A 24,382-nucleotide genomic window follows, 5' to 3' on the forward strand; every position below is an offset into this window, starting at 1 on the left:
ATAAAAAAGTTATAAAATTTAGGCCTACCTATTTGAAGTTTTGAAACTAAAAAATTGGGCATAGTTAGGCCTACCACCTAGGCCTAAGTTACTCACTAAAAGTGATGGACTACCAATTTGTGTAGTCTAAAACATAGGCCCAGCCTATTATACACCTCGGTGTTAATCCTCCACCCAAGCCTATGTCTGCATTACTATTACAAGTAACAACTCACACTGTGAGGTTAAGTTTACTGATAGCCAAGATAGGGTTCAAATGCGACCTAGACTAATGAGCCTAAAGCCTAACACCAAGTTGGTCAGGTTCCTAACATGAACCAGTCAACAGCAAATCGTAGTGCACAAGTAGTTTTTTAGTGTCTAAAAAATTATATTCAATCAGAAACTAGTAAATTTGAATATCGAATCCCAACTCGGATCTATTTCCAAGAAATTCGAATATCGAATCCGAACCCGGATCTCTTACCAGTAAATTTGAATATCCATTCCGAATCCGAATCCAGTTAGAAACAGTAGATTCGTTCTCGAATCCGAATCGAATCTCTAAAAAGATTCGGATTCGATTTGTTTTTCGAACTATTCGCTCAGCCCTGAATCAGTGTATCAGTGTGCGTCTGTGCGAATCGGCTGCAAATCTCACTTCAACGCTTTTCACATCGTAAAAATTGCAGAATTGCTGTTTTATTGTAAACTAGCTGATCTGAATTGTACACGGTTTTAACTGACTACTGAATTCCCGTACGAAGGACGGGCTTACACCTCGTTTATATAAAAAGCTAAGTCAACTTACATCACAATACTAACCATTAAATATCACTTGATAAACTATTTTGTGAGCTTCGATTGTTTTTCACTCTGATAACTGGAAAGAACTGGTCCCGGTCATTGACCGGCGTATACGTAAAAACAAAATCGATCGCTAATGTTTAGACGGGTAGCCTCAGCCCGTCTCGAACTACAATGAGTGTCGAACTATCGAGTGTCGAACTATTGAAGGTATACTGTATAAATTGTTTTGTTAGGTGGTGGAGTTTACACCTGTTCTGAGGGTCTTAAGAATTAAGTTGAATTCCAGAGTTTCTATTTTAATTCTACCTCAAATACCTCAAACACAAACAATTGAGTAATGTTTAAGTAACATTCTACTGCAAGAGTTTTAGGCACAATTCAACATTTTAGAGGTTGGTTGGATTATTGTTGACAACCATTACGTTTTCCCAAGTCGAGAATCAAAATATATACATCTTCAGCTGTAATTGATCAAAATAAATTTTACAATGTGTTGAAAGAAATCCTGAGAAGGGTAAATATAAAAAAAAAAAAATACAATATGAATAATATAGGAGTAGAAATATACATTAGGTTAATTTTAAGTAAAAAACAACAGTTGTCCAGTCACCTTAAGAATATCAGGCAAGAAATTCTGGCAGGAAGTTGAGCTCAGGCAGTTGATGAAAAAGCGATGAATCAATTCGTCTGCACTTTCCTTCTCATCCTCTTCATCCTAAGATAAAAAGTAATAAAACATAATATAAGTGAATAAAAATGTACAACCGACTAAAACTTTGTAATAAGGATACGTACCCTATGAACGGTTAAGTTTTATCCAAATTCCAGAGAAACAAGAAAAATGTTTCTAAATGTCATTCATTAATTAACTGAAATACAAGTAAAATATACTTCTTAACATATACATACATAGTATTAACTTTCATATGTTGTTACATAAGTTGATAATTTGAGACTTATCCTGATTGGAAGGGTTTCTGAATACCAAAAACACTTGATTGCCAAAAGAATTCTAAATCATCCCATATTAAATCAACCTTACTAGTCTAATTCAAACGATAAGTAAAAAATACACTAATTAATTCTGGTTATTAATTCTTGCATACAACTGTATCTTGTAGGCATTAATACCTCAAGGTATACCTAACCTATAACAAAGTTTATTCAGGCCTACATGATTGTGTTACATGAGCCAAAAAAGCTAAGTAATTAAAAAATAATAAAATGAAGCTACTTATTCAACTTAATAATCACTAGGCCTTCTGGTCATTAAAAGGAATACAGAATCAGACTGAACAATGCAACTGAAAAGATTAAAGACTCCATTCAGGATGAAATCCCAGAACTGTATAGGTGATTTAATTATTGTACTTTAATCATCAAATCTACAGAGTTTGTTTACCAAGTGTATTGAGCTATTAGAGTCAATTTTATTTCAAATTGATACACCCTAACCTCGGTAATAGGCCTAGTAGTAGAATTTCTACTTAGATTAACAAACACAAGTAAACCTCTCATACCACTGTAAAATTTATGCTCGTTTTTTATGTATGTTCGAGGAGCGTTAAGCACTATTATCAAACAAAATTTTTTCCCCTTATTTTATGGTTAATTATATCATCTGTGCTCTACTGGAAGTAAAACCAGAGTGCAAGCTATTGTTGATAAATAGATAGTTTTTTACTAAAAACTGCTTTGAAATAGGCCTAACAACAAAGAAATTGTAAACCAAAACTACTCTCACACAAACACCAGAGAGGACTATTAGCGAATTTCCCTTATAGGGAATAAGCTATTACCGTAGGTCTCATGGTAAGACCTAGACCCGGGACCGATTTACTTTTTTGTTTTGAGGTCCCCAGAGGTAGTGATGTAAAATACCCAGGTATTTAAAACTCGGGGTAAATACCCTGGGTATTTACCCGGGTAAATACCCAAAATCCATAAATACCCGGGTATTTTGGGTATTTATGAAATCAATTGAAATTCATTTATATATACCCCTAAATATGTTATTATTATCATTACATGATAAATTAGGATAGTCTATAACACCTTTTAGGCCTACAGTAGCTTGAAGCTTTGCTAGTACCTTTTATTTAATGATTTAGCACCTTTTTTTGAAGAATACATACATTTTCTAAATAAGCATGGGGTTTCGTGTCTTAAATCAAGTAACATCAGTTAAAATTTAACTTACTAAAAAATAGCCTATTAAAAAAGGCTGTGGCTATTTCAATTTTTATCATTTTATAAATTTATAACCAATTAAATAACATAAACATAATTATTTTAATTTATAAATATCCAGAAATTGTTGAAAGATTTACTGGGCCTATAGATTCAAATGTTTTGTATCACAAGTTTATGAAATTAGTTTTTTTTATTTTGATACCATTGATACCAACAAAAGATCTAGAACAAAAATATTATTAAATTCTGCCATCCTACAGATTGAATTTTAATTATTTTCTTAAGTTGTTTACACATAGGCCACTACTATGTTAAATTTTCCTGTCTTTCTAAATAATAATTATTACTTTAAAAATCATTTTTTATTCATTTTCAATATAATTTTTTTTGTAAAAAAATACAACCGACTTCAAACGCTCTAAAAAGAATGAAATAATTTCAATAAAGTAAACTTTGTATTAGGCAAGCTCACGTATTTTAAGTCGGCGCGGCTTTATGATGATTTTTTATACAAAATTGAAAGAGGGTGTCCATATTGCAGGTGACTATCTATAACTAAAGGTGTTAATCTGCATGTCTTTTTCATAGTTATGCGTTAAGTGTTATTTTATTACCGTAATCAGAGATCGGCTTTATAGTTGTATTAACGTGTATCTTTAAAAAGATTATAACGCATTGAAATTTTTCTAACTTGGAAAAGTAACGTTTTAATACTAAACTAGCTTCTTTTCCCTATCATAATATCAAACTAAATTATTTTCCTATTCATATAGAACATTTGTGTGTGTTATTTTCATAATGCATTTATTCTGAAGTAAACATAAAATACAAGAAAATATTCCCTTTAATATATCAACAAAACAGTTCAGTATGTTTTTGATATATTTATGTTATCCAGCTACAATTTATTGATTTTCAAAATACACACACAATATTTAATTTCAATCATATTTGCAGTTTGAGCCGCGCCGACTTAAAAAATCATAAGTAGTCAGGACCAGTGCAACCATGCGACCAGGGTATTTATGCCGATTATGCTTTATGCTCAGACGGGTATTTATGGCGAGTATACACAGAAGTAAAATGCTAGTAGTGACCATATGAAATTTTGTTTAACACATTTTATCATCATTTTACTATCCTTACAGGGTAATAATTGCAAAAAAACATCTCAATCTTCTCTAACTTTAATAAAAATTATAAATACCCAGTTTTTGGGTATTTACCCAGGCCTGGGGTAAATACCCGGGTAAATACCCAATTTATATTTACCTACCCACTGGGTATTTACCCGGCCCACATCACTACCCAGAGGCCAAAAACACCATCTGTTCAATTCATATATATATATTATGTGTGTATATATATATATATTTATATATATATATATATAAATTTGTATATATATATATTTTATATATATTTATTTATATATGTGTCCGTTAGCGCGATAACTCCAGCAAAATTGATCCGATTTTGATGAAATTTGGTACAAACGTGTAAACCTACATTTATTCGAATGAGTTCGCGAAGCAGCATAATCGGACCACGGGATCAGGGGTTTATGGGGGGTTTTATGGGGTAAAAATGGGGTTTTCTCATTTTTGACCCTAAAAACTTTAAATTTCTAAATTTCTCTCTAGACCATTTTGAAGAGCTTAAAAAACAAATAATTTAGTATATTGAAGTGTTTTTGAATGGTAATTGACTACGGAGAAAATTTAAAAAATTGTAAATTTAAAATTCCCATGTTATTCTTATGGAGAAATAAACTGTTCTAGTTTGCTTGTTTATGGATATATTTTAATCAAATTTGGCAATTTGGTTCATTTCATACTAAGCTATCAATATTTAAATTGAAAAAAACACACCTCAACATCTTCCCCGTAGCAGCAAACCTAACTACTCAGTAAAATTAATGTTACCGGTATTTAAATAGGAAATAAATCTGAAAATTTATAGGGAATATTTTAGTAGAAATCAACCCGGGTAAATGGAAATTCGCTTAGTATGCAGGTTTGCTGCGACGGGGGTATGTTGAAATTGTGTTCAGCTGGATTCATGAGGATGGGAAAGATTAATCTGTGCTTTTAGCTAATTGATATCTCAATTTACCTTATCTTCCCTGGACGCTTGGTAGGGGTTCTGACTCATAACATGAAGCAGGCTGATAACACTAGCTGCATCACCTGTTGACTGCAAGAGTTCGACCAGATTTTTACTTGTCAAATAGTTACTGTAGTTCAGGGTTGGATACTGCATTGCTACAAAAAAGAAGTTCAGTTAAAATAGGTCAAATATGTTTAGATTCAGTTAATGCACATTCATTTACAGTAGACTCCCTCTTATCCAGACTTATCAGGACCAAAGCCAGTCCGAACCAACGTCCCCAAAAACTCGTTAAAACTGACTTTTTACTGTGATATTTTACTTAAGTTTAGGAGAGTATTTAAACTCATGAACACTGGTGTAAATCTTTCCCACGAGAACAGTCTTTTCAGTACTGCCCACTTCCTGCCGATCTAGTCCAGTTAAACCAAAGTGCTGATAAAAATTGTCCGGTTTCAGAGATGTCATTTCCACCGAGTGTAGTCCGGTTAAACCGATGTCTGGTTAAAAGGTGTCCGGATAAGAAGGAGTCTACTGTACTAGTATCCCTGTTTAGAAAAGTCCAAGTAATATATTTAACTATGGATAGGACTAGACCCGTGTTTTTTTATGGTGTGAGGTGTACCATAATACTCCACACCTGGTTAATTTTTGAACGGCTGCATATATTCAAACGAGCTTTAATTCACGTTACTAGGGTAATGTAAAGTACTTTTGGTGGTATTTTGAAATGAACCCCCGCCCCAAAATAGAGATTGCTGGGGTTAACTTAAAAGTTTTAAATGAAAATCCCTATCAAGTAGCACATCATTTAAAGAACTTTAAAAAAGGATAAATGCCACAAATCCGACTTTGATACGGCAAATTTTCAAAAAGTTATGGCAAGAAATGTTAGACATTAATTTAACTGGAACTTTACATTCGATCACTTGAATTTTTTTCATGGCTGTAAATTTTCAAATAACCTTTAGTACACATGACCATAATGTCACATAATTTTTAACATGATTTAGAATTTCATCACCCACCCACAAATAGGGGTGGGTGATGAAATTCAAAAGTGTTCGTTCGTGTTCAAAAGTGTAAAATCCAAGCATTTTATTGTAATCTTTTGGTATCCATATACAGAGTGCCCGTAAGTAAACAGCCAAACTCCGGGAAATGGTTCTATGGGTCAAAATAAAGAGGAATTCAAGAACAAAATTTTTTCCAAAATTGCTTCGTTAAACAGATCCACCATTTTGTATTTTTTACATACAAATTTTTATTTTAGGATTCTTTCAACCTATCTTTATCTTTGGGTAACAGCTGGTTTTGGTTCAAACAATTTTATTATTTTAAAAATCTGCAAGATCAAAATGTAATAAGTCTACCGCACTTAATGTTTTGTGACTTACCTAAATCAGCAGCTTCCTTTGGCTTCTTCTTATTCACAAAGCAGCTGACCATCCCTACAACTGCCTGTCCTCTCTTGACACCAACATTGCTCAAGGACTCAAGGATCTGCAATGATTCAAGTCAACCTTGTTACTGTCATGGACATTTTACATGCATTAGCAGTGTAAAACCCAAATACCCTCGCTGCTGAAACTTGCTTAGAGAATTTACATGGTTCCTTTTTCATAGTTGCATTTTCACTTAGATAATTCCTTAAATATGGCAAATTCACTTGTTGTTAAGTATTAAATATCATAAGGTGAAAAACGACTACTTAGGTTAGCTGCTACAAGCGTGGTAATAAGGTGAGTTTTTTTGGGAAATGTTAATAGCTTAGGATGAAATAAACAAATTTGCAAAATTTGATTAGAGGTGTAAGTTATTCCTTATATGGGAAATTCACAAAACATAGCTCATGGTCTTAATGTAGAAGTGAGATTATTACAATTAATGTTTAGGCTGGTAATGTATTCAGCTATATGAGCTATCGTAATACTAACTAAATGATAATGAACTAAATTTAGAAGTAAGATTAATTACAATATTGCTTGTTACAATATTTGAAAATGTGATTGTTTGTTGGATGTAGTTATTTTCAAGTTGACAATTAATTCTGTAGAAATAAATCAAACTGTGAAACTGGACATTGTTTTCAACGCTATCATATTTGTAATACTTTTGTATTGGTGTATCGCCGTTTGCAATAAATAAATATTATTGTTTAAGCTGTGTCACTATGACAGAAAAATATAAATATCTAGAATCAACATTACCTCATTTACACTTTTAGATGGTGGGACATATGGCATAATGTAGTCTTTGAGAGTTTCCGAATTGATTGTCAGACCAAACTCACTGTCCATCAGACTTACAATCTCCAACACACCTGTTGAGAATAAAACATTTTTAAATTCAATTTTAAAAAATAGTACACTAGGCCTAATTTTATACCTTATTTTACTAATAATGATTTTTTAAACGGCTCTAAAAATTTCCTCTAAATTGCATTGTGCATTATTGATACAACAGACTGATTTAAATTAAATTTATACATTAGTTACTAGTAAACAAAACAATTTTAACTATTTGCTTATAAACAAGACTTTAAGAATAAATGTAGGCCTATTAATTAAATGGATCAACCCCACTCGATTGGAAGATACATAATAGATAAATATGATTGTAAAGTTTTAATTATTTGTCCTAACAGGATTAAAAAGGTCCGATAACATATAAAACATATTAAAAGTGTGCGATCGTGTAATTTATACATTAAAACTTTCAAAATAGAATTTTTAACACACCTGGGCCCTGTTTCATAAAAATACTAGTCTAGTATTTACTAGTCCATGGACTAGTAATACTAGTGTATTTTACAAGTCTACGTTTCAAAAACCTACTAGTGTAAAATACTAGTTACTAGTGTAGGGACTAGTATTACTAGTGGTTTTTACTAGTGTAGATAGCAATGTGTTTCATAAAGTTTTACTCTTGTAAATTACACTGGTAAATACTTGCCATTTTCTAACAACCTCTCTACACCCGTATTATTTGAAGTAGACTAGTATTTTTGGAAAAAGAGTTATTTCATTACTCACATCATTAAAAAAATGAATTATTGAATTCTTTTTTCAAGTGCGAATTGGCTCAAGTTTGCAATTTAAGATAAAAATAGATCTGTGAGTAGTAAAATGATAATTATTAGATGTAAATTACAATCAATAAATGTGGCGTAGTACGAAATGAGTGAAATTGAATTTTATAATGTATGTACAATCGCCCTATTAGAATAATTATAATTATATGTTATCAATTTCTGTGAAATATTAAGCCGGGTTTTCCTAGGCGCGTAGTCGGCCAGCGGGGAGAGGAACGCGGAGAGCGGACTCAGCTTGTCTTAGGTAATTTAATGTTACTGTTTTCCTAGCAGCGGAGCGGAATGCCATGTTAATTTCAATTCCGCTCTCCGTTGTCCGCTCTCCGCTGGCCGACTCCGCATCTAGGAAAACCCAGCTTTAGTCTAAATTTACTTGAGTTAAATTTCATGGTTATATAAACTATTTAGTTATCACAGATAAAATATTTTTAATCTTTGAAAGAAACCAAATTAAACCCGCATACCGTATTGCATACAAAGATGTACAAAAATGTATCCAACATTGCAACATTAATCAGATTATTTTACACCCAAGGCTCTCGGTTTTTTAAAGACATTTTAATGTGAAATAATAGTAAGACAATTTTAAAGAGGAGTTTCATTGTATTTTTTGAGGTGCTTATTATTTGCTTCCCTAAATAGCTAAAACCCTGTGATGTACTAACAATTTTGTAGGCCTATATTTGATTTTTGGGCGTTGGACTGAACTGCTTATCATAAAAACATTACTTTTAATCCATTTTGGTATTCTGAATTTGTTATTTAAAGTAATAAAAAAATTAGATGTTGATTAGAGCTGTTATTTTAATGTAAAAACATGTAAAAGTTTAATTAATGGAACAAAAAGTATAGTGAGTGGTGCGAATTTGAACCAGCGACCCACCACACGAGAGGCGAAAACTCTACCTCTGAGCTACGCCCTACAATAGGGCCTTTGCCATGTTTTACTATACTTGAAAACCTACTTCTCCATTGCTTGTAATGGCGTTGCAATTATTTGTTACATCAATAAACGTTTAGGCTTATTATTCATGGTTTGTGGACTCAAAATTAGAATATCAGCAAATGGTTTTTAACCCAAATATTCTTATGCATTTGAATGCGAATATTTGCGAATATTTAAAAACATAGGTTAGGGTACTTGAAAACGTTCCAAACAAAATGTCCTTAGACGATTTAATTACATCAAAATTCGAGCATTCGTTTCTTTACTCATAGCAAGCTTAATTTTATATGTCAGAATAAAACAAAAACTATACAAATCACAGCGAATGCAGCAGCAACAGATCAACTTCCACCCAACTGTTGAGCGCCGCAACTAGGCCTACAACCGGCTACTACAATCACCGTGTTGACTGCAGCGACGCGACGCCGCGCCGCGCCGGCAGGCTCATTGATGAACATAAATAATAGCGGTTTGATAAATAATGTGTGATTGTTTTACCTATGTGTCTATATAGTTATTAATTAAAAGAAAACACTGCGTTTCTACAACTATTTACTTTTAGTATCAAATGAAAGAAAAAACTAAAACGCTTTAGCCTATGAAGCGTCAGAAAACCCGTGATTGAGGTTAGAAATTTGTTTTGAGAGTTCACTTGCAAAGTTGGTCACGTGACTAGTAAAATTCACTAGTATTTACTAGCGGTATAAAAACGTTTATGAAACACAAATTAGTAGGACAGGTAAATACGGGACTAGTATTTACTAGACTAGTAATTACTAGACTAGTATCTTTATGAAACAGGGCCCTGCTAGCATAAAAGGTAGATGTAGGCCTACACAGATGAGAGCATGTGTCACAGGCCTATAGTGTGCAGAACAAATATTATTACTATTCTATTTATTACCAGGAGGAATAAATAGTAGTTAAACTCGGGGGTCAAGAAAGGGGCCAGCACACACCATCTACCCACACAGTGATACCATACAAAAGTATCACTGCCAACATGGATCCATTAACAGAACACAGAAGGTAGAGTAATACAATCTATTCTACATGGTGTCCCGTAACTCTCTGGACACTTGTACATAGCATTATTCCTTAGGTCAAGACAAACACATTTCACCATAGGAACATGGGTCTGTGGTGTCTAGTTTACCGACTGTCGGCATTTATGTGTTTTTTACATAAGCATTAATAAATCCTAAACGGTTTGAGATACAGCTTTGATATTTTGTAAAAATGTTAATCTTATTAAGACCTATTATTGTTAGAAATTATACAAAAAATCAATAACTGTTTCAAAATGGCGGCCATTTAAAATATTTGATGCCAAATTTCACAAAAACCGTTAACTTTACAAAAAAATTGCAGGAGACAAAAAAGTTTGTAAATTTTATGTAGTTTTCAATGATACCTTATTTGTTAAGATTGGATAAATAATAACAGAGAAACGTGTTGTTTTCGTAATGTATGACCACTTTTCTCCATTTAAACAATGCTAATACTCCTTTTACGTTGTTTAGCATTGTTTAAATCCATTCAAAATTTCACAACTTAAACCATTATTATCTTTGAAACTGTTAGGTTTATGAAAAAAATCACAAGAATAAAATCGTCTTAAAATTACATTTTCTACCAGAATACATCATAAAATGCAGGGTGTTCCATAAGAAAAATCAAAGTTTGCGGCCATATTGGAAAAATGGCGGCTAAAATTTTTCCGACTTTAGTACAATTTTTTTAATAAAAAGTCCAAGGCACTTACCATTTAACTTTTTTGATATCTCTTATGGTTTTCGAATAAAACGGCTGGCACACTTATATCAATCACCCTGTATAGTGATACTTACGATCAAAATCCTTAGCTTTGCCGGCCGTTGCCAGTGAGGGCCAGAAGTAATGGGCTCTGACTGGTTCCTGTCTTTGCTTCATCACTCGCAGTAGGTCTAGGGTCAAGTCTGTGTTGTTGTGGTAGAAACTGGAGTCTACTGCAATGTGTAGACCTTGAGCTGTGTGGCCGTCCTGACTGAGTCTCTCACACCACGACATTATCTGGTCTACTGGCTGCAAAAACAATAATGTTTGACAAACCCGATCTTCTCTCTATTATACCATTATGTTGTTCAAAGGTTTATTGCGGACATTTTCCATCACGATTGTAAAAAACAATACACAACATTTCGGGATCTGGAATCCGTTCCCGTCCTCAGGTGAAAAAACTGAACTAACACATTACAACTAACAATACACAATACACAATACGGAAAACACGGAGACAACAGAAATGGCTTCCGGTCCCTGGAAAAGTAAAACCAACAAAATGGCGGAGCGATGTACGATGCCGCAAGATCATCAGTCTCATTGCTTCAGTCTCATTGGTGGAGTCATTGCGAATGGTGCTATTAGTGTTTCATTGTGTGAGCTTTTTACGTTACACCTTTTATAGTTTATAGTGTTTTGTGATTGGTTATTATTTGCATGTTGTATAATGACTTCACTGCTACACAGTGCATATTTTGTTTTACTGCATTCCAGTGTAATGTATTCCAACTTAGGTTGGGCGTTTCTGTATTGTTAGTTGTAATGTGTTAGTTAAGTTTTTTCACCTGAGGACGGGAACGGATTACAGATACCGAAACGTTGTGTATTGTTTTTTAGAGTCGCAGTCAGATTGGCACCACGACAGATTGGCACCATGGTGTTTTAGCACCCGGCGTCACATTGGAACCTCGTTGACATGAGGCCATGAAATATCACCCCACGTCAGCTTGGCACCACGACAGATTGGCACCAACCTTTTCTAGAGGTTCCAATCTGTCGTGTACTGTTACGACTGATTGGCACCTCTGCGGCCGCCGTCAGCTTGGCACCGCGACAGATTGGCACCACCCCTTTCTCGAGGTTCCAATCTGTCGTGTACTGTTACGACTGATTGGCACCTCTGCGGCCGCCGTCAGCTTGTCACCACGACAGATTGGCACCACCCCTGTCTTGAATGAGGTCTAAAAATACAACAACGCAGTTTTCTGCTTGCAATATTGAGTGGAACTGGAATATTAATCCAATCCTTTCCTAAAGTCAATACTACATCTGTTCCTCGAGTATTTCCAAGAAGTGCATGGTATCAATTTATAGGAAAATGATTTATTAAAAATGATTTGTCCGTGTGCTTTGGGTAACTTACTTCCAATCTTAATCATCAATAATTCAAATGGAAGCAGGAATTTCACTGAAGGTTCTTTGGTCAAATCAAATAGGATGACGTAATTAGAATTGAGTAAATATATATATAAAACTAAGTTCCGTTTTCAAGATATAATCCAGATATTTTGTTTTCTGACTAAGCGATAATTATTTACGATTTGTTGTTTAATTAGAACTGCTGGAATTAATCACAAGTAAAAAAATCTAAAAAAATCTTATTTACGTTTTCGTCGAGTAATACTCGTTTAAGGCTCTTTTAAATATACTCACACACACAATATTGAATACTGGGTTAAATTAGAAAATACTAAAACACAAATTTATTAACAACTAGCCGAGTACCCATCCTTCGTACGGGGTTGGCATCTAAGTATAAAATGGTCATTGCAGTTATACTCAAGCTTTAAGTTTGAAATGGGGGAGGACGCAGCTTAATAAAATTTGCTTCTTTAAATTTACAGTATTCTATAGTATTACACATCTACCATAGCCATAATGTTCTACCACTTCACCTAAACCATAGAGAAAAATAAATTATCAAAAAATCGCAAAATATCACAGATTATTCATGAAATTAAAAACATAAACATAACTGTAACAATCCTACTTTGACCGATAGTTCTCATTGCGTATCGCAGTTTTTGTTGCTGCTTAGTTCAAATTAGCTGTTTTCATAAATGCAAAAAAATATAGTGCTACACCCTGTTGGTAAACTTATAACTTTTTAATGCTTTTGCATGTTATAGAACCAACTTTTTAAGTTGAAACAGCGTTGAACAAATTTCCTTTAAATATGAATACTAATAAGGTTAACATGTGGAACTACAGAGCCACTGGAGCGGAGCCCGAAAGGATTTTGAGATAAGAATATGCCTATATGTTAATCGGGAATGTGAGCTATCATCATGCCAAATTTCAGCCCAATCCGTCCAGTAGTTAATGCGTGATTGAACTTCAAACAAACACACAAACTTTCACATTTATAATATTAGTAAGATAAGATAAGATAATGGAACTTACAGCCAAATTACTCATATTTATTTGTAAGGGCAATTAATTGTTATATTAACCTTCATAAATATTCAGAATTTTAATAAGAGATTTAGCAATTTGACCAGGGCTTAAGCATATTTCCTATAAGGATAAAGTACACGATGGCGTATGGCCATTATAACTTTTCGTTTCAAAGTCCCCATAGGCTAAAAACACAGTTCGATAAAATGAATACGTATGCATATGTGTGAGTACGTTTTATTTTATTACTGTACATATTTAAAATTGTTTTCAAAATTTTCCTGAAGTATAATCTTTATAACTAACTACTGTATTTAAAATAAAATCTTACAGCCTTTAAAAGGGGTTTCATGTACAATTACAATAATATGAGTACAAATTAACGCCAACTCTGTTAAAAACCAAACTTCCAATTGAAGAATATCGTGTGAGGGGCAGGGATATTTTTCAAACACAACTGTTTTGATGGTCCCTTGATTCTCATATTGTCAAAACCTCCCCTACAACAGACCTGCAGCCTAGGTAACCATACATACAAACCATGTTAATAACGCTTGATTACCCAATTAGTCTGCCTGACTGGACGATGCGCAAGTCGGACGTTGGGGTGCGTTTTAATTTGTCGACCCCCGGCTGGTGACCCGGGATTATGCGCAAGTCGGATGCCCCCGACTCAGCTGATTATACTGTATTTGGGTGGCACTGGCAATGAGTAGTTATAAACAAAAACATAACCTCTCTTAGAGGTTGTGACTAATGATTTTTAGTCTTTTAGTTGGTGGTAATATAAAGAATTTTTACAGATTTAGTAGTATGGCGTAAACTATCGTACGTCACTCGTCCAAAATGTGTTTACTGAACTCGTATAGTAATCCCGTACTCGACTTCGTCTCGCACGGGAACGACCACACTCGTCCGGTAAACACTTATTTTCAGGACTAGTAACGTAATATACTATTGTGTGGCTAGTGTGACACATTATATTTTTCCTACAGTTACTGTAAAGCATAGAAATACTTAGTGATTTAAACACTATACATACAATAGGTTAGCTTAAATCCAAGCGTTGGACGAAATTAGAAAGACAATATCAGTTAGTTGATGGTAGTCGTAGTATATTTAAGTGCTGTCAACTTATTTTCAAGAATACGCGTATTACGTCATAATAAAACTAAACTCTTTTATGTTGTTTTTAAACAATTTGTGCTGTTTGGTTGGAATACTAGAATACTGGAGTGCGGCAAAAGGAAGTAAATGCATCAATTAGCAACTGTCTGTACTATAATCATATTTGTTAATTGTACAAACAATTGTACTGATTTTATTTAAATAATCCCGATTAAAAAACGTATTTAACATTCTTTTATGGTTAACTAGCAGTCATACCCGTTCTTCGCAAAGATTTGTCGTATGTAGATAAACTTTTAGAGGTCCGAAAAGTATTAACCGGATACTCCGTTTCCCAAACATTATTTTTGGGGAAATAAACCATACAAACACAATAGTTTTTTTTTTTTTAACAAATAGGAAAAAATGAAGTCAAAAGGTGTGACGCAAAATTCTAGGGGGGGAATAAACTAATATTCACCTAAGTCAGGCTAGGCCTACCCCTAGAACTGGCCACACTCAAATTTCTTCCCCGGAGTGCTCAGAAGGAGCCGAGAAAAATCCAGGGGTCGATACGAAGTTGTCACGGCTTTGACTGATCAATTTATTTAAATTTTATCGAAGGCTCAGAGCTCTAGAAGCGCTCAGGAAATCCTGCAGACGCTCAGTTGGAGTTATATCAACCCAGCCTTCGTAAAAGTGTTTTGGAGAATTTTGCCTAACTTTTATAATGACTCTGTAGGGCCGACGAGTATCCAATCTTAAGCCAATGTGATATAAATACTCGTAATGAACTTTAAAATATTTAACTAAAGGTCTAGGTAAATAATATAAAATCGAATATAGTGTAAAAGCAATTCCTACAGAGTCGTCGGGGCTTAATAACTGAACGGATAATTTAACGTGAGATGATTTAAAATAAATTTAGTATTAATTTACGTAGCTGATTGTTCAAATCAGCCTACTCCCAAGACTAGGTTCTCTCGCCCGCCAAAGACGGGGTTTAGAACTCAGACAAGTCTCGGGGCACTAAAATGGCGAATTAATTAGAATAAACGTACGTAATAATCATTCGTAGAAATCGTAATTTGAAACTAATTGGTTTAAATCAAACCAAACGATAATCACCGCTAGTCACTGGCAAGCAGGAACTGGCGGGTCTAGAATCAAGTCGGCGAAATTTAAGTTATTAAATATCGAATTTGGAAACGGGAATGCGAATGTTAAAAGGAAATTTAAACGTAAATCGTAGCAATGTGATTAACTAATATAGCTAACCTTCGGTAAACAAATTATCGATGATCTGTGCAAGCGTTGATAACAGGTGAATGTTACGACGAAGTTACTTCGAAGCTGGCGTACGAACGAATAATCCTGTCTGACTGTCTGAGTAAAATCCTTCGTTCCTGCCCGCTCGAGGCTTACGCGCTCAAGCGGCGAACTCAAGTACTACTAGACAACAGCTGATCGCAAATTCACTTGTTGAGCTGGTCTAGTTTCGTCTGTCGTCTGTCAACAAATAAACACCAGTTTGGGGTTATGTCGTCGTCGGCGTTAGATACTTGTAAAATCGGCCGGATTAACTTTATTTGGTGAAACGAAGTGCTATTATGAATAAATATGTAGTTGTGGATGTGTTTGTGTACTTCACTGTGAATAAAAATAGGCCTACGTTCTTTGGCCCATAGCCCAAGCTATGGCCAACACATAGGCCTAGGGGTAGGCTATTGTGGTTAAAAATTGGGTAAGTTCTGGTGTTCATTTATTCGCAGTACGTTTTTACCCCCCTTTAAATTTGGTACCTTACAAAGGTTAAAGAACGATGCACTTAAAAAATAAAACGCCTTATTCCCACAATATCAAAATTGGTTTCTTAAATAAAAAACCTAAAAATACCTCTGGAAAAAATCCTACTTTGACAGTTCTCATTTTGTATCACAGCTTTTTGTTGCTGCTTGGTTAAAATTAGCTGTTGTCATCAATTTCAACAATTAATAGTACTGCACCCTGTTGGTAAACCTTATATCTTTTTAATGATATTTAATATCATAGAACCAACTTGTGTAGTTGAAACAGGTGGCAAAACTATTTTATTATTAATTAAAACGTTTTTATTAGCTCGCTTTCTTGTCCGGTACAAATGTTGAAATCAATTTTATACTAACTTCCCGATGAGCTAGAGACTTGAGACTTGAAACATAGCTCACAAAAGGAAGGGCTTGTTTTTATTAACTTGCTTTCTTGCAAATTTTGATACTTCCCGATGAGCTAAGGACTCGAAACTTGAAACATAGCTCACAAATGGATGACAATGCAATATTATATCATTTAATTTTCATATATCCCTTGGGCTACGCCCCATGGGCTTGTTTTTATTAGCTCGCTTTCCTACAAATTTTGATATCAATTTTAAACGAAGTTCCGATGAGCTAGAGACTTGAAATTTGAAACATAGCTCACAAATGGATGACAATGCAATATTATATAATTTAATTTTCATGTTTCCCTTGGGCTACGCCCCACGGGCTTCCAAATTTTCCATGTTTACATTTTGAAAGAACGTAAATATATCAATTATTTTAGTCAGCTGTGAATACTTAAATTTGACAGTTTGAAGAGCAGAGGTTAAGAGGTACAGCTATGCTCCCAAGAGATTCTTTATGTACAAACAAACATTTCAAAATAAAGATAAACAATCTGATTGAAGATATAAAGGTGTTTGTTAATAAAGTCAATTGTTATTTTTTAGTATTCTATAAAGTAAACAATAAGTCAAATAGATTGATATATTTATAGTTAGTAGGCAGGCCATACATTCAATACAATACATAATTGAGCGGAGCGAGCGAAGCGAGCGTAGCTCTTTGGGATCAACTTCAATGCAACAAATAAAGCAACATCACTCAATAACGGCAGAACACATTTCAGCTAAACTTAACAAGATTACTTAGACTAATAGTGAGATGGTTAATAAACAAACAAATTTCAATTAGATCATGCTAATGCAATTTAAAACAAACTTAAAATTTCCAAATGTTAACATTAGGCTTATGGGACTAAAGTAGCCATATGACAGTTTTTTGTTTACAAGAAAAATGTAAACAAGAGAATCATATAAGGTATTTCTGAACTTTCTAGACTTTTCTTTTAAACCTTTTTAAACCATTCCTATGATTTTAATAAACAAGAAAATGCCGTTAAAACGTTTTTTAAGGCGCGGAATTTACTGAAAATCGAGAAAATATAAGGAACTACATTCTCAATGCACGGAGCATAAACAAGGAGCGGAGGGATACGGACCAGTGACTACTTTCTTTGGAACCTATTTGTGTTGCCAGCTGATTAGAAACAGCCAATGTTAGAAATCAGGATTTAATAAGCGATATATCGAACCGCATCGAAATCGATATTTAATCCGATAATACATCACAGGTTATATTATGTTGAATTACATCGACGGTGCAGTAAGTTATTACACTTATTAATAAAACGCAGATTGACCACTGATCTAATTTAGGCATGTGGGGAAGGTAGGTCGGGGTTTATGAGTATTCGTGACTACATTAAGTGTTTTGAAGTAAGGTTAGATTAGGGAGGTAAAGTGTAGGTTATAGGTAGGTGATCGAGTTGTTTATTTGTGTTGCACCATATTTTTTATCTTTTGGAATAGTTGGTTAAACGGGGAAACGATTTCAAAAATGTTTGCATATGGTCTTAACAAACCATCTACTGTATTCTAGCATTGACTTTATATGAAGTCAACAATTCTAGCAAATTACTTCATAAAAACCAAATGAAAAGAACATTTGGATTTGGACCTTTGACCATAGCAAAACTAACATATAATTTATGAAGTGTGAAAAGTTGTATATCATTAAATACTATTCTGTAATATTAATAATTGTTCGGCAAATCCTCATTTTAATGGCTCGGCTGAAAATGGAATTTGCGTTTTGTGAAACAGTAATTTGGTAACAATTCAGTAATTTCAAATGTTGACAACAGTAGCCTATCCTATATAAATACTGTTATTTGATTGCCAAGCCACGGACTATACATACGTCCAGTTACAACCGTAATAAGTAAATAATTAATTACCTGTACTTAAAGAAGTACACTTTTAACCAAGGTATGGATAATCGTCTAGGCCTGTCCAGAAGTAGGCTACTAATTTCTAATTATATTATCTACATTTTATTTTTAAGGCATGACTTCCCTTATTTTTATTATTCTGTTTTCACTTAAATCAGCTGATATCTGCGATGTTTACTTATTACTTATTTTTAGGCCTACATTTTATTGTTCAATAAGTAAGTCTTTTTGCAGTTTTTACACATTGAAATACATGATTGATAATTCAGTTCATTTTAGTCTTTACATTTATTCTAGGTGTTTTAATAGCCCAACATTTTTCGCAGGCCTATGTTTTATCTTTGACTATCAATACAACTAGACATTCCATCCCCATGTTAAATTTGTAACCAGCTTTTTAATCAAAATCTTCTGTATCCAATGGCCAATGGTATTATTAAGGACAGTATTAAAATGCCGTCTCTAAATCGTCCTAATAATGGTAGAAGACCTACATTCCAGTTACATTACAATCATATCCTCCATCAAGAATACTTGGTATTAACAATCATAAATTATTTCTAGCAAATAAAGCTGAGTTTAACCGATTGCAAGGGTTGAAATGAAGACCAATGTTTATGTTGCACAGTTGAATTTAAATGTCAAATGTCCCCTCCTGTTGTAATACTTTAATACTCGTTTTTTTAATAGTTACTGTTTTTTTTTTTTTTTTTTTTTTTTTTATACTCTAATATAGCCTACTTTAACCGATTGTAAGGGTGAAAAATGAAGTCCAATGTTTTTGTTGTAGGCTACAGTTGAATTTGAATGTTAAATTTCCTTTCTCTTTTTTATACTTTAATGCCCTTTTTGGATGTTAATACCAGATTCCAACTACTGTAATATTTTCCTGGTCTAAACTACCATATTGCACTTTTGGAAGAGGTATCTGAATAACAAGATGTAGTAAAAACAAATCTGAATTATTATAATTTTAATCAATAAAACCAGCATTAGTACATCTATTGACTTTTTTACATTTAGTTACTTATACAAATATCAAATCACGTTTGTTCCGCTCAACTGGCTTTCACCTCTCTGAAAGCAACCCTAGTTATATGAAAAGAAACTTAAATAAACCTTAGATTTCCCACATGCCTCTTGTCTCAATCTGATATAGATGCTTGAAATAGATTTAACATCCACACACATTAAACACTAAAAAGTAGAAAATAATTTATAAATAAAAAACCTTTTTAAAACAAAACGTTTTTAAACGCACTAAAAAGAAGAAAATAATTTATAAATATGTGGAGAGAATAAGTACTTGTAAGATTTAAAACGAAAAACGTGGGGTGCATGCAATTGATAATAATACATTAGTTCAATAGGTGAAGGAAATTGTAAATTATCTCTTGCATGCACCCCACGTTTTTCGTTTTAAATCTTACAAGTATTTATACTCTCCACATATTTATAAATTATTTTCTTCTTTTTAGTGCGTTTAAAAACGTTATGTTTTAAAAAAGTTTGTTATTTATAAATTATTTTCCTGATTAACTATAGAAATATTTCCTGCTCGTAAAAATTCAAACAAATCCCTTTTCGTATGGAAGAAATCACAACTACTTCTTGAGTGCGAAAACCGCCAAACATCTGCAAGAAACTCGCCGAATGTGTAATGGCCCTTTTAGAGTGATTTTTTCATTACGCTTTTGCTACCAGAAAGCATGTTTATAGAATGATTTTTTAACTGATAAAGCATTGTACTTTGAATCAGATGTGGCATTAGTGTATAAGGATTCTTTCATTTCGTGCTTCGTGGAATATACAAAATATCACAGTCAGGGCCCACAGTAAAATATGTAACAATTACTACTTTAATTTTCGCGTAATTTTAATTTTAATTTTAAGACAAACGTACTATTTGTGGTAATCAACAGCTTGAGTGAACAACTGTTAGTAAGAATAATGCTGCTACCTGGCTGCTACTTACTATTGCACTAAAAGAAAGAAACTTCACTTTTCACGTTAATTTCCGCGGTTTTAATAGCTTAATTGTTATTATACTTTTACGATGAGCTCGGTTATCTACGGAGGCTTGATCAATTGGGGCTCAGATTATCGTGAGTCTGCATATGCTGTATTGGGGAAACCTAACCTCATGTTCAAATTTAATGTTAGAAAAGTCATTATAACATGTACCATACCATATTTACTCATATTAACTCAGTGTGTTACTTAAAAAAAAATGATTTCAATATTAAAGTTAATTAAAATCATTGAAACCCCTTTATTGACAGTAAAGTACACTTAATACGAGTCCCGTATATCAATTCACTACTGATATAATGTGTGCGGCACATTTAATTTAAATCTGGCCTGGTTTACCTTAGCTGTTATTTCCCTCACCGTTCAATAACCTGGCTTTAAAGTCGGGGCGTCCTCCCCCCATAACAGGTAGACGGGCAATCCTAATCCCTTGTGACAAACAACAGTGTCTTTGTTACGGGCGACCACCAGGAACTGCTGGCATCCTCACGCTATTCAAATAACGGGTATTTCTATATTTGAGTCTGCAAGTTATGTGGCATTTCAACTGTCAATTTGGTCTTTAACAGCAACGTTGACATTGAAAAACGAGCGGACGTACAGAGAATTTGAGGAAGCCGGAAAACTCCACGCTGGGAGGGTTTCGAATATTTTTTCAAGCACCTTTTATAAGATGATCCTTTTTTTAAATAGGACAAGGCCATAAATAAAAATTGTGACCCTTGAGGCATTTAGGGGTCGTTTGTTATTAATGACAGTTCAGATAACTACACCACACCATCTGTTTCTCAATCCTAATATTTGTAAAGTACGCCTACTGTTAGGACCAAGCCTTGCTCAGTAGTATTTTGATTTCGACTAGTTTTTGTTATTACTGTTGAACAAGATTCCTTAAATAAAGCGTAGGCCTACTAGGAAAACACATGCGAATTGTTAATGTTAACACGAAAAACAATGAATATAAAACGTATTTTATTGTTTCGTATGTGTACAGAAACATTGAGCTAACTGTACATTACAAACTAGATGATCCGGCGATTTTTGTACTCCATAAAAGTAAAAAACAACCAAATCAACCGGCCACCTTTATAAGCCTTTTCAAAACAATCACAGACAACATAAAACAGCTGAAAATGACTTTCAATTACATTACCTGTCAAATTTTTAATCAGCTGTTTCGAAAATATTTAAATTAATGTATGCATATGGTCAAAATCCATAATATTTTTCTTCATACGCATAACATACATATGTGGTGCTTAGCCCTAAATTTAAATACTGAACTGAAGATACATGTGTTAATCGGGTTAAAGACAAATCCAACAAATCATAAATCATTAAAAAGATCCAGCCGGTCTCGAGTTACAAACTGCTTAACTAACACGACATCATGGCATGTAGCCTATATCTAGATGCATACTAAGAAAGTGTTTAAAAGTATTTTCTCTCAAAGTCCTGATATGAGGCAGAAAATCCATCATAGCGACCACTTTCAATTTCCATAGCTTTATATATATTTTAATCCACGTAAATTTCACGCCGAAATAACCCCATTTCAGAATATTTGCAAATTCAGTGTAACCATACCTCAAGTTACACATTACCTGATTTTTGAGTTTTCGTCCACGAAGGAAGTAACGGTAATTATTTTATAGGGCAAGCCTACTTGCGTACAACCGCATCTTGTTTACAAAAAGGTAAATTAAGTAATAAATTACAGCATCTCAAATATATAATAATTTATCACTCCATAATGCATAAAAAATATCATTTCATTGAAATAATATTAGTTAACTGAATGATTAATTGTCATATCTTTGACAAGCTGTAACTTCTGAATGAAAAAAACCTTTTTTAACCAGGTTAACGCACACCCCCCTTCCGAAACATGACTGCAAGGCTTCATTCAATTATGCCAAATACTTTAGTAGGTATCAGACGTTCCAAATTATAAACTTGAGTTTAATGGCATAATATTAAAAGCCTTGAGGAACTGTGACTTTGATTAGATGGACCATTTACGAAGCGGTTTGTGCTGTTAAAGTTAATGTTATTATCAATGTGTAGGCCTATGCATTAATTGACTTGCATGAAGTATTGACACGTTTCTGTTTTCAAACATCAGACTAGTAAGTAAAACGAAAAGGTGGGCCTATTGAGGGCAGCGGTGCCAATCTGTCGTATACTGTTACGACTGATTGGCACCTCTGCGGCCACGGTCAGCTTGTCACCACGACAGATTGGCACCACTCATTTCTCGAGGTTCCAATCTGTCGTGTACTGTTACGACTGATTGGCACCTCTGCGGCAGCCGTCAGCTTGGCACCACGACAGATTGGCACCACCCCTTTCTCCAGGTTCCAATCTGTCGTGTACTGTTACGACTGATTGGCACCTCTAGGAGCGGTGCCAATCTGTCGCGGTGCCAATCTGACGCGGTGCCAATTAGACGCGTACCCGTTTTTTACAATCCTGATAGAAAAATTTCTGCAATAACCCTTTGAACAACATTAACTCACTACAATAAACTTCAAACAAAGAATACTATTATGATGATTCAGTGGATAATAAGTAGGGATCTGCGGGTCCCCGATATTTTCGGGACAAGTAGGCCTAAGGCCCAGAGTTGGCCCAAAGTGTTAATAACATTCCGTTGGTCCGTTCAAGCTGAATAAAGTTATCCGACTAAGCCGAGCCATTGCCTTAGATTCAGACTTGAAAATGAGTGTAATTGACCTTCAATACACATTACATTAAAGTATAGTGCAGTGTGGGGGTAGCTAAATGTTATGTCACATGTTTAGTTTAAAGGAAACATATATGAGACACATTCATGAGAAACAATTAGGTTACCTAAGGTTGAAAAACCAAAAATGCAAAAACAGCACACAACAACGGCAACATCAGAACATTGCTCAGAGTAAAAGACTGGGGATTCTACAATCAGCAAATTGAAATTATATCACTTGTTACAGTGAGTCATCCAAAAAGTGTGTCTGATTAGCTTCTACATGTTTTTAAAAGTTTTTTTAGGGGGGTGGGGGGGTTTCATTATTTTAAAATTCAAACTGTAATAGTTTTTTGTCTAGGCTAAAACTTCGCTGACCATAATACGGATTATTTGAATTTGGTTAGAAGGATTCTCATACACTGAATATTTAAGTAATATCGCACAAAAAAGATTGTGTACATTATAGCCATGTTTAAAACTAAAAAACCACGCCAGGATATAATTGTAAAATACCAGAAACATACCCTGTTGCACTTGACTAGATGTTTGATGAATATATGGCCACTCATGTTAGGGACTGAGTCATCTCGTAGACGTGTGACGGGGTTCAAGCTAAGGAACACTTTGTAAGCAGACTCATCCTTGCCCGCAGTGACTAGTCTGATGATGACATTGGCTGCATCCTGGTTGTAGCCTAGACTGCGTCTGATGTTCTTCAATAGCTGATACAACAGTAAACAATGATTAAAAAAGAAAAATAACCGTTGTGCACATTTCTCAAGTAGTGTTTGACAAAATCAGGATTATATTAGGGCAACTTTTATATTTTTACATTCTCAGGTTAAAAAGCAACCTTTTCTGGTTTATATTAGACGGACCTATATTCTGGATTAAGGTGAGTCAGAGGCACAGTTGGTGGCATACCAACTAAAATATTTAATAAATTTGAAATCTACAGCAAAAATCAATCTTTATTATTTTTTTATAAATTCTAAAACCTCTAGTTTATTTTTTAGTAGTTAGCCTACATAAAAAAATTTTGAAACATGACATTGTGATCATCCTTAAATTG

At 33.9% G+C, this 24,382-nt stretch overlaps 1 protein-coding gene across 3 annotated transcripts in view; it reads right to left on the reverse strand.

Moving 5' to 3' along the window:
* Positions 1-24,382, reverse strand: part of LOC128985876 (leucine-rich PPR motif-containing protein, mitochondrial) — a 63,517-nt gene that overhangs the window by 21,804 nt on the left and 17,331 nt on the right. For all 3 annotated transcript variants that reach the window (XM_054405830.1, XM_054405829.1, XM_054405831.1), the window contains exons 7-12: positions 23,835-24,032; positions 10,982-11,195; positions 7,302-7,414; positions 6,489-6,594; positions 5,098-5,246; positions 1,400-1,504 (exon numbers count right to left, since the gene is read on the reverse strand). In XM_054405830.1, coding sequence (XP_054261805.1) covers positions 1,400-1,504; positions 5,098-5,246; positions 6,489-6,594; positions 7,302-7,414; positions 10,982-11,195; positions 23,835-24,032 — 885 coding nt within the window. The remainder of the gene's footprint in view (positions 1-1,399; positions 1,505-5,097; positions 5,247-6,488; positions 6,595-7,301; positions 7,415-10,981; positions 11,196-23,834; positions 24,033-24,382) is intronic.

The sequence above is a fragment of the Macrosteles quadrilineatus genome, unplaced genomic scaffold, assembly GCF_028750875.1.
Source record: "Macrosteles quadrilineatus isolate MER2022 unplaced genomic scaffold, UCM_ALF_1.0 Scaffold_2__2_contigs__length_208266976, whole genome shotgun sequence".
Lineage (NCBI taxonomy): Eukaryota > Metazoa > Arthropoda > Insecta > Hemiptera > Cicadellidae > Macrosteles > Macrosteles quadrilineatus.